The 12,557-nt window shown below is 34.7% G+C and overlaps 2 protein-coding genes across 5 annotated transcripts in view; both read left to right on the top strand.

Moving 5' to 3' along the window:
• Window positions 1-12,557, top strand: part of LOC133534609 (uncharacterized) — a 201,521-nt gene that overhangs the window by 49,846 nt on the left and 139,118 nt on the right. The window lies entirely within an intron of this gene.
• The window catches only part of LOC133534602 (spondin-2-like), a 29,169-nt gene continuing 16,677 nt past the window's right edge, over window positions 66-12,557 (top strand). The window contains exons 1-2 of one of the 4 annotated variants that reach the window (XM_061873785.1): window positions 66-885; window positions 6,640-6,801. In XM_061873785.1, the coding sequence (XP_061729769.1) occupies window positions 762-885; window positions 6,640-6,801 (286 nt within the window). In that variant the 5' untranslated portion in view covers window positions 66-761. The remainder of the gene's footprint in view (window positions 886-6,639; window positions 6,802-12,557) is intronic. The other 3 variants (XM_061873783.1, XM_061873782.1, XM_061873784.1) reach the window with 3 other exon arrangements.

Below are 12,557 nucleotides of genomic sequence, written 5' to 3'. Positions count from 1 at the left end.
CTGGACATAGCGGTACCCCGCCACGACTTTACATCTCAACAAGAAATCTATAATATTCATTTGATTTACAACGGGGCAAACTTATTGTTTAACCGCTCGTGCTATTATTAATACCCGAGCATGCGAAAGAGTTCAAAATTGAACCACGAGCGTACCGAGTGGTTTGAAAAGTGGAACCTTGAGCGTTGCAAGGGTGTCAAGGCACGAGGGAGAAACAAATTTTGCAACCGAATGAAACAAAATAATTTTCACCACACCAACGCGAGGAAAATACTAAATGTAAAACTTCAAACAAAATGAAATGAAATCAAAATGAACGTTAATCAATATTTGCCATTCAAATCCATCACTTAAAAGTCAAATCTATCATCAGCCAGCTTAAGCAAATAACTCAAAATTTGCATCAGATTACTTTGTCATACATGTGGATAAAATGAGACTTTCTTACCGGTTTTGGGAGTACCAAGACCAAGAGAGCCTTTACCAGCTGGTGTGGTGAAAAGATAATTAATATTTACTTTTTATCTTTGTAAATAATTTTCGTTTTTATGGGAGCGGCTTTTTGGCGGCGGGTTTGTGTGACTCTTAAAACGTCAAACAAAAGAAACCCTAATTTTTATTGAGAGGGAACTAATTTCAGCTCTGTTCCTATGACTCAAAGTTTGAATTACATCAGCAAGTAAGCAGAAGGGATCTTTATTAGGTATATGAGGATGCGGACGATAAAGTATTCATTACAATTTACAGTTTAACGCTCTGTAATGCTGCTAATAAAGGAGTTATATTTGGTATCAACCGACATTAGTGTACTGTCCTTTAAATGGTTACGACTGGTCAGAAGTGCATACAAAATGATTTCCAAAATGGTTAAGTCGTTCAGTATCGGTAAGTAGTGTGCTACCTTTTTATTTATTTTGTTATGATATAAGTAGATAATCTTTCTCGGTTCTTATAATTATCTAAAATTTAATGAAGGTACCTATGTTAAAATTTAATGAAGGTACCTATGTTAAAAATTTTGTGACATCGAATTCAAGAAAGTAACCACTTATACATAGAATGCATTTACTGAGCGGAGTATAATTTTTTTATAATTATACAGGATGATTTTGTTATGTCTGACCATATTCTGAGGGGTGGATGTGTAGGTCACGCTGAACAACTTTTACTATGAAGCCAACCCCAAAATCGCAAAAAAAAATATTCCATAGAAAACATTGACAACTGATTTACCATGAGACGGCAGTTTATTTTTCGCGATTGAGGAGTTGCCCCATAGTAAAAGTTGTTAAGTAGCTACACATTCATCCCTCTAGATAGATAGATAGATAGATAAAACTTTGTTCGTTTCCACAACATACATGGTAGGTAGATATACAATAAGAAGAACATGCAGCTTAGAGTTATTCTTAAAAACTAGTTTACAATTCTTGAAACAATAGAAACACAATACCATGTGTCGTGGCAGAGAATAGGCGCTGGCTCAGCATGATGACGCGGCAAGCCACATCGCTGATATTCTGCCAGGACCTTACAAAAACAAAAAGACTGTACAACGCTTAATTCTTATTAATCTAACTTAATTATGCTCATGTTGTGTTGTGTGTGTAATGGCGTGTGCTTTTGTGTATTCGATATAGTAGGTACCTACATTATTGAGATTTAATTTATATATTACAATTTGCTCTAGCTACATATACATACATATTCATCCCTCAGTGTAATCATTTTTTTTAATTTGTCATGCAAGTTATTTTTTTATTATTATTTGTTCGGTCTAGATATTTGATTAATTCTATATACTTCAGATTGTCGGATCATTTCGAAAATTAACTCAAATATCATCATATTATCCGCCTCGCCTCCTTTTTCCATCATCAGAACTGGATTTTGACAATAATGGGACCAATCTGGAACTATAGAGGATGTTTATTTAGTCACCTGCAATAATTTACGGGGTGAATAAATAATACGCGAAAAAAATTTTAGCTGGTTCATACATTTTGCTTGTCTGACCTTGACTGTTTCTATGGGAAAGTATTATTTTTTCGCGATTTCGGGGTTAGTCCCATAATAAAAGTTGCTCAGTATGATCTATATATTTACCACGTAAATTATTGCAGGTGACTAAATAAACAGCCTGTATAAGTATAAACAAAAAAAAAATTCAAATTGGTACAGAAATGACGGAGTTCTGAGGTAACTGACATACAAAAAAATTGGTAGAAATGGTCGAATTAATAACATCCTCCTTTTTTGAAGTCGGTTTAAAATTAGCCCGAAACGCACATACTACTTGATGGTGTCGATTGCCTATTCCTCTCCTTTGTGAATAGCGAAATTGAAATCTTTGCTCTTAAACTTGAACTTTTACACGATTTCGGGATTGGTAACATAATAAAAGTTGCTAAATATGAGTACTATGATCTATATATTCAGCTCGTAAATTATTGCAGGTAACTAAATAAACATCCTGTATAAGTAGTCTATGTGCAATGTATTGGCCGAGTGCACGATGGCAGCGCCGCCTAGCGTTGGCAACTGGGTAAGCGCTCAAGTATAATGAGCGCAACAAAATAAAGGTTATCTCCCTCAAAAACATTTTTTATAATGCAGTTTAATGCGCAAAATCTAAGCGCTATATCTTTTATGACAGCAATAACAAATCATGAAAATTTGCATGTAGCATTTCATCAGGCGTAAACGCCTGAATTATTTGTGTGTACTATTATGTCAATATTATTCGTTGATCTTTCGTTACAAATTATAGAAGAAAAAAAATTTATGTTTTGTTGTGTTTTGATAGCATATGGCATATGTGTTGTGATGTTCTTTTAGGGAATACGTATGATGTTTTCAAATATAAAAACGTTGTCCTTTTTATAGATTTTAAACAGCAACTTACACCTACAGTACGATTATGTTACCTCGTTCGTCATCGTTCTTAGCCATACGCTTGACTTGACAGACGACAGACAGAATGAAGATGAGGAGATAATTGATAATTTCATAGAAGATTGACGTTGAAAATAACACTTGCACAGTCTGTGCTATCAAAATCGCTGCCAACTTAGCTTGGTCAAAGTCTACGCGCCAAAAGTATGATTTTGACGGTCTCTCAATAACTGAAATTATAACTATTATTAAAATCGCCTAGCATCCCTAGCATACTGTATTATGCATACTATTGTATTAACATGCAAGCATTAATTCTGTATTGACATAAGCTAGATAAAATGTTTATCCGTTTCGTTTATTTTTTTATTCTCGTAAGACTGAACATATTAAAATTATTTTAAACACATTTCGATTCAATTTATATTAAATCTGTATGAAATGCTAAATGTAACTAACGTATTTAATTTGTCAAGGATTAATATTATATTCGTGTAAATAGCTTTGCAAATACCAGATTATAAGTATGTGATCTTTTTTTATAAGTTAAGAATGGGTATAATAAGTTATCCTTAAAAGATAGATATGTATATACCATCGCGGACTTTTTTGTAAGTAGACCAAACAACAAGAGACAATCCCACCATACATTGTGTTGTTATATCTTAAACGGATTAGGCAGCGTTTTCGAATAAAGCTCTTAGACAGCGTGATTTTTTCCGACATCTTTAGCAAACATCGTCATATTTCAACCAATTTACACAAAACCTTAACAAATTATACACCTGAACCTTCCCCAAGAATCACTCTATTGATAGGTGAAAACCACATGAAACTCCGTTCAGAAGTTTTTGAGTTTATCGCGAGCATACTAACTGAGAAGTACCGCGACATTTGTCGCCAACTTTGGCCACATCAAGCGCTGCGATCGTTTTTAAGCCGTCTGCACCAGGCCATGATGCAGTATTCGCAACGAGGCGCGAGCCATTTTGATGACGTCATTACATTGAAGTAGGTGGCCTGCGCCACTATCTCCCAGGGGAAACATTAGTGGTCATTATTCCATACAAACGTTCTCGACATTTTCCTCTCTGAATTATGGCCCTAGATTTTTTTTTATATGAGTTCATTACCAATACCTGTGTCTCTACGTTTTGCTTTTTTTGATATTCTTGTTTTTATAACAACCAGGTTACTTCAAAAAGCGTTAAATATACCGCGGGCCAGGAGCATATTTCGTCAGTCATCGCCTCCCGGTTGATACTTTGTCAGATTATAGTTTAGATGTTGTTTTAAACTAAAAAAACCGTCAGCCGGTTCTATCACGGTGGAATGACCGTCAGTTAGGTTTAAAGATCTTTATTTCTCATAAGAATACAAAATATTCACTTACATGAGAATTTTTCTTTTTTTTTTCATGCAAAAAAAAACATTTTAGCGGTGAGCGCACACTTATAACAAAAAACGTAGGTACATGTATGACTTAAACTAAAAATCTAAAAGTTAAACTAAACACAATAAAATAAAATAAAAACATTTTTGGTGGGTAAGTGAAATAACAAATCGAAACAATTTGCAATAGAGTGCGAGCGTAGTTGCTACGGCCCGGACCGGCTGCCTCATAGTAACAGAGATAAGATAAGGCTACTACGTATTTACACGGATATAAAGAGCGTGGAGGTGACAAAGCGCTTTCTCTAGTTTGGCTTTAATGTTCCGATAAATGATAATATTTATTTTCTTAAATTTTTGGTATTTTTGCGTAATATTTGTAAAATAAACATGTAAAAAAGCGGCCAAGTGCGAGTCGGACTCGCCCATGAAGGGTTCCGTACCAAAACTACTTACTAGATCTCGTTCAAACCAATTTTCGGTAGAAGTTTGCATGGTAATGTATATCATATATTTTTTTAGTTTTATCATTCTGTTATTTTAGAAGTTACAGGGGGGACATATTTTATCACTTTGGAAGTGTCTCTCGCGCAAACGATTCAGTTTAGAAAAAAATGATATTAGAAACCTCAATATCATTTTTGAAGACCTCTTCATATATAACCCCACACGTATAGGTTTGATGAAATTTTTTTTTTTTTAATTTTATGACGTATTAAAAAAACTACTTACTAGATCTCGTTCAAACCAATTTTCGGTGGAAGTTAGCATGGTAATGTACATCATATATTTTTTTTAGTTTTATCATTCTCTTATTTTAGAAGTTACAGGGGGGGGGGGGGGGCACACATTTTACCACTTTGGATGTGTCTCTCGCGCAAACTGTTCAGTTTAGAAAAAAATGATATTAGAAACCTCAATATAATTTTTGAAGACCTATCCATAGATACCCCCCACGTATGGGTTTGATGAAAAAAGATTTTATGACTTTCAGTTCTAAGTATGGGGAACCCCCAAAATTTATTGTTTTTTTTTTTCTATTTTTGTGTGAAAATCTTAATGCGGTTCATAGAATACATCTACTTACCAAGTTTGAACAGTATAGTTCTTATAGTTTCGGGAAAAAGTGGCTGTGACATAATCGGACAGACAGACGGACATGACGAATCTATAAGGGTTCCGTTTTTTGCCATTTGGCTACGGAACCCTAAAAATATGCGCCTTACCACTTTATGTGCGGCAAAGTATGCGTAATGTGTAAATTGCGTAATCCGCTGATGGCTTTTCAGGCGTTTACGCCTGATGAAATGCTACATGCAAATTTTCATGATTTGTTATTGCTGTCATAAAAGATATAGCGCTTATTTTTTACATGTTCATGCGACCAGCTGATGTTCTTACCACTGCGATATAACCGGCTGACGGTTTTTTAACTAACAACAGCATCTGAACTATCATTTGACAAAGTATCAAACGGGAGGCGATGACAATTTTATTTTGTTTTACGTGTTTCGGTGGCTGCCATTCCTCAACCCACCAACGGAGCGACAACTGCTGTCCACGAGGGTTCATCATACCTAGCCGTTAACCACTACAAGAGTTTTCAGCCGGGAGGCGATTTGTCATGGAAATTGTTCCTGGCTCGCGGTCTAAAAAACACGCCGTAAACAGACGCCTTGCATACCCGGAAAGTCGGCATCAATAAACGCAAAAATCAAAACGGTCAGACACAGATCAATTCATTCTCATTTCTTTCCAAAAATTTCGTTATGATTGGTTAAGTTTTGGAGGAAGAAAATGTCGAGAACGAAACCTCGATTTCTGAAATATTTACGCAAGATTTTTCGCCTAAGCTGCAGTTGTCCTTATCGCACTAATTTTAAGAGCAATCCCCATCAGCGGGACAGAAATATTTATCTAGAATTTTCAAATTTGAAAAAGGGCTCAGCTGGTATTTCCTCTTAATACCACGCACAACAACATACTAGAAACTGGTAGCGGTTACCAGCTCTCAAATATATCTTCGACCGTTTCACGTAATGCATTATATGACTATCCTGAGCGCCTAGCTATCACGCTATCAGTCTCTCTATCGATCGGACTAATATTGAAGAGTGATAGAAAAACAGAAAGCGTTTCGTTGTCGTAGCGCAAACGATTGTCATCTTGGCTAGACCCCCTGATATGATCGCTCACAATACAATCGAATCAAGTGGGGTAAGCGAGCCAAGTTCATTATTGCGTCCGCACCACACAGCTAAACTGCCAATTTAATCTGATTGTAAGAAAAATTGTCCCGTCTGGCCTTTAATCGGACTTTATTTATTTCGACAAACTTTTTTCCGCTTTCAGATATTCCTTTTTTCATGATTTTACTTATACAAAGTGTCCTGTGCGACGAAAGTTGTCGAGTACCTTTAGGCATTAAGACGCCCGCTTTGCCTCCTGATGACCGCTATATAATCGATATTAATCCTCCTGTGGATCGTTACGTACCAGAAGGAACTTACACCGGTAAAGTTTTCTGTCATTTTTAAATAGATATTATTACTACTAAACCTATAAGTAGGTAGTTGTCAACCACATACCTGTTATTTATTATTTAAAAAAAACTTTATTGCACATTAAAAATGTACAAAAGATAGACCTAATGCCGCATGACATTCTCTACCAGTCATCATAGATAGGGCCAAACAGAAAAATGTCAAGGTGGGTGCAGTGAGAATCGAATTTTTTGGTTGAAAACTAAATTAACTAAATATGATGGTTATGTGTATGGTATGGAACCAAATATCGCTGAACATGCATGGGGTCAAATCGGTAGCTCTTAAAACGGTAGTGGACGACTGCCCGAAATCGCCTTTCCATACAAACGTAGTCCTCATTTTCCCCTCTGGATATTAACATTATTGAAAATATTTTGACACTAGGTATTTGATATATATCAACCACAGCTATGCCGCTTCCTTTGATTTATTCCGATTTTTTAATGATTTTATATTCATAGTTCGGTTTTCGCGCCTAATTCTTATTATAATAAAAACCGGTCAAATACGAGTCGGACTCGCCACCGAAGGTTCCGTACAACTTTAATTTAATTTATTTTCTATTTTATTTATTACATATTTATAGTTTTCAGATTTTCCCCTGTACTTGTAGGGTAAAGAAGATATTACCTACTTGCCTTTCATAGTTCTAGGTCAACGGGAAGTAGGTACCCTATAAATTTTGATTCCCTTGAGAGTGTCGAAATATACGTGTTTGCGGCATAAACGGCCGTATCTTTTTTTTAGGGTTCCGTAGCCAAATGGCATAAAACGGAACCCTTATAGTTTCGCCAAGTCCGTCTGTCTGTCTGTCTGTCTGTCTGTCCGAGGCTTTGCTCCGTGGTCGTTAGTGCTAGAAAGCTGAAATTTGGCATGGATATATAAATCAATAAAGCCGACAAAGTCGTACAATAAAATCTAAAAATTTAATTTTTTTTAGGGTACCTCCCCTACACGTAAAGTGGGGGTGAAATTTTTTTTTCGCTTCAACCCTAGAGTGTGGGGTATCAGTGGAAAGGTCTTTCAAAATTAATAGGGGTTTTCGAGAAACATTTTTTGATAAAGTGAATATATTCGGAGATAATCGCTCCGAAAGAAAAAAAAATGTGTCCCCCCCCTTCTAACTTTTGAACCATAGGTCCAAAAAATATGAAAAAAATCGTGGAAGTAGAGCTTAAGAAAGATATTAAATGAAAACTATAGCGGACATGATCAGTTTAGCTGTTTTTGAGTTATCGCAAAAAGTTTTCCCTTCATAGTAAAAAGACTTACTTTAATTAGGTACTGATTATGCAAATTTGCCTATTTGTTTAACTCGTGTGAAAGGTACCGTTTCATCCCTTGGTTAACAATTTACTATAGCTCCAGTTTAGCTTATTGTGACGGAAGAGTAACTACGGAACCCTACACTGAGCGTGGCCCGACATGCTCTTGGCCGGTTATTTTTTACGTTAACTTAGGCCTACTGTCCACGGAATCGTAGTTGCATAGAGTATTCGTCATTGTACGCCTGGTGTACGTTTGATTGCAGCCTACATAAATACAAAACCACACAACTCTGTTTTTGTGAAAAAAATGGCGGGAACGGCATCAACATTTACGCAAATAGTGTGAAAATATCCGTGTCTGTACAATAATAACCTCGCGGAAAAAGAACGTCTTCATCACTAATGAAAGAAAATGCAGGCTACGCTACGATACACTTACGCTACGCTTCGTGGACAACATCAGTACGCCAGGCTGCGTGAATGCTGCACGACTTATATGTGCCGCGTCTATGCAGCTACGCCTCGTGGACCTTAGAAGTTTTTGTTTTACACAGCTTCAAGGGACTGTAGACCTGAGTACATAATTTTAATTTCAACTCGATAGTCGATACCTCCACGCGTGCCCCAGATAAAGGGTTTTGACAGACAGACAAACGGACGGACGGTCAACAAAGTGATCCTATAAGGGTTCCCTTTTTAACTTTTGAGGTACGGAACCCAAAAATCGAAAAAATTCGAACGAAACATAGCTATGGTATGGAGGTATACACTTTGATTTTAAACTTTAAATACATAGATCACTAGATAAGTTTTGCAATAGACAAATATGAATCAACAGGTGGCCTATCACATATACTTTTTAAAATTATATTTCCATAGACAATGATTGACTGGAAAACATTTACTTTCTTTTTAAATTTACTTATTAAAAAATCTTAACTTTGTATGAAATGAAAATGTTGTATAAAATATGCGTAAATCGCCGTTAGCCCACGCCGACGTTTTCAAAGTTTAAATCTATTTTTTAATAAGTAAATTTAAAAATAAAGTCAATGTTTTCCAACCAAAGATTGTCTATGGAAATATAGTTTTTAAATATATATGCCACCTCATTGTTTCATATTTGTCTATTGCAAAACTTATCTATAGTCTGTCAAGCAAAGTCTGTCAGTAGCAATGTAAAGCAAACTGAAGTATGGCAACACTCACAGAGCAGTATTGCGCTAAGAAAAGCAGCAATGTACATCGAACCGAAACATTTTTTTTCCGCTGAGCGCGCTCTTCGTACGTCAACTAAAACTGCCGCTCGCGGTTTATTGAAGCATTTGGAAATTGTTATTATTATGAGAGGGACAATTTAAACTGGAGTAAAAACGATGTCAATCAATATGATAAACGAGATCAAAAAATACCTATTTGCAAACGGACTATGCTGGAGAAAATAATGTTTGAATCAAGTCATTGCTTCCGCAGGTAGCTGGATTTTAATATATTATCAGATTTCTCGGTTGGAATTCAATATTAAAGATATATCACGATAAAATGCAATACAAATGCTCCTTTATGCAACCTTCAAAAGCTAATTAGACATATTTAGGTAGGTACAATCGAAAAATATATCAATAGATTGAATTAAAATAAAGGTTTGTATGCTTAGTAAAAGGTGGACGCAAAAGGCGAGCGCTCGCATTCTTAACCTTTGGTATGCTTAGGAGCAGATCTGCTACATATATATTCAACTTAAACATGAAGATGTCATAGCTAAATAAATGTAAAGGTTAAGGCATTTGCACTTGAGTACTTTTTACCAAACGATCTGTTAGTAGGTACCTATACTACTGAATTTAACTAGAATAAAACAATCCATTGTTTTATATAGGTAAATATTAAAACCTAGGTAAGTAACCCCTGAGCCATCACTGGCAGCGGTAGCCCTGGTAGGGTATCACTGTAACTATTCTTGTCACAATTGCAGGGCTTATTAAATATCAAATATCTGGACTATTTACATCATTTTGATATGGTTTTATTCTGTTTTAGCTAACTTAGAAGACAAATAGGGAGCAAAGAGAACATGAGCACCACGGTAGAAAGCTGTTTTTAACATCAGTTCAGAAACTGAAGAAGCCCAAAGAAAATAATTATGCCACTTGTTAATTGTAAATTAGTGTATTTCTCTTGAACAATGTCACATTCACATACCAGTGTAATTTTGAAATGGTTTTACAATATATTTATATAAATATACAGATTAAAAATAAATAAAACACAACTGCAGATATTTTGGTGTTCATTTAATTTCAAGGCAATTAAGATACGGGTCACTTTAGCTTACACTTAATTCAGGCCATTCATTGAAAAAATATCATTAAGTTACCAATGTTACTGGTCCACTCCAAGCATCAGAATACTTTGTACCTAGTCACTTATTGCATCTTAAGCATAAAACAGATCTGTTTGAAAATTTGTAATTTCAAGTTTAAAGTTTCCATTCCAAGTTTCAAAATGTATTCTTATAGTAGTAGTTACACATAAAACTTAGTCTAAAGCAATTTGCCTAATTTATAGTACAGAGATATTCCAATATCTCTGAGACCACTCTTACATGCTAGCTTGGTAAGGTTTTGCTCACACTACTGTTTTTATACAGGTATATGTATTGGCTAGATCATATTTTATATGTAGATATTTAAAAAAGTCATTTAGATATCAGGAGAATGCTGTTAAGAAATTTTATTAACTTTCACATTAGTCTATTCAAGACTTGTCAGGAACTGACACAATTTCAGGTACTCAAAATATTAATCAAAGATACCTTGACAATGGAAACTTAACAACTTCCACTCATGTGAGTAATATGGAGTTATATTGTTTCTGGATAAAAGAAGGTATGATTTAAATGTTAAAATATTTTTCTAAAATTATGCACACTGAATAAATTATTTTAATTTATTGAACAAACAGGTAAAGCGACTTAAAACTTCTTTTAAATAGGTACATACCAACTTCAGAAAGTATAAACTAGGATTTTTCATAGGTATACATGTGCAATAGCTGAGTGCATGAAACAAATCAGCCTAAATAATATATTTTCGTGATGACTTTTACAATAATAATCTAAACTATTGTCCCAATTTTTTTAGTTTTTTTAATTAACAAGTTTATTTTTCGTCTTGTTTGCGTTGTACATGTACACGTATGTACGTAAACCGCCGTAGGCAAGTTTTGTATGAAGAGAAACTTTTACGAACGCCTTATATTGGGCGAGTTTTAATCCTGCAACAAACATATGGAAGTATTAGGTTGATGTTGCGAAAGAAAGTAGGTATAATCAAGGTTCTTAAACGTCTTAAGATTGTTTAAAAAAGTTACCTTTGAAAATATTTGAGGACTTCGTCTGTTGATATTGGGAACAATCGAATCAGTTGCGGTTTCGAGGGCACAATTCGTGGTCTTATTGGATATATTTAGGCATACGTTTTATCTTTATTTAAGCCTTTTAACCCTGAAACAGAAAAAACTGCACATTATCTTAAAAATTCTCCGGGATCTTGAAGTAATTATCATAACCTCAAAATTTTCTAATGGTTAAGATCAACGAGCATGATTTTACTTACATTGTAGGCATCTTGACTTTGCTTATGGTCATGCACAATATTATTTAATATATTGATATTTATTTTAATGCTGGGAGCAGAAATTTCTCTTGAATTAGCACCGATTCGGAATGTAAACAAACAAGATGGACGATCCACATTCTACAGATAAAACACAGATTACACGCGATTTTGGAATTATTCGAACACAGTGTTGCTAGCCCGCGATTTTTCAAATTTGCCGCGTTTTTCTACTGACAAGATTTGCTTGACCAACTATAGTGACCTAAGTAAATAATGTCACACATTACGTATTCAAAATGAAAAAAATAACTAATTCGAATTTTTTAGATTTTTGGGTTCCGTACCTCAAAAGATAAAAACGGAACCCTAATAGGATTGTTTTTTTTTGAATACGTAATTTGCAACATTATCTATTTAAAATTAAAAAACCAAGTGTATACCTCTTATTTCCCCATCATGTATATTAACCATATGTGCATAATTATAATAAATATTTTTTCACCTATATTATTCAGGGTTGGCAATTATACACGGAAGATAATTTCTGCCAAATGTCTCACGCAATTTTTTTCTCAAATGTTTGTGTTGTTTAAAACACGCTGTATGCTCGATTACTTTCAAGCAAAAGTGCCAGTGATTGGCACCACCCAAATTTTACAGCTCCTGACTTATTTCTTTGGGGCTATCTAAAATAACGTGTTTATTGCATGCTATTGTAGGAGGAAGGTTTCATTTATACCTTTTTAATCTTAGTGTAGTTGTAGTGTAATATTAATGAATAATTCATTATAATGTAAGAGGTTTATACCTTAATAAATAACATGTTTTTTATTCTT

The sequence above is a fragment of the Cydia pomonella genome, chromosome 2, assembly GCF_033807575.1.
Source record: "Cydia pomonella isolate Wapato2018A chromosome 2, ilCydPomo1, whole genome shotgun sequence".
Classification (NCBI taxonomy): domain Eukaryota; kingdom Metazoa; phylum Arthropoda; class Insecta; order Lepidoptera; family Tortricidae; genus Cydia; species Cydia pomonella.
Note: the sequence above shows the minus strand (reverse complement) of the source record. Positions and strands in the feature narration are given on the sequence as shown.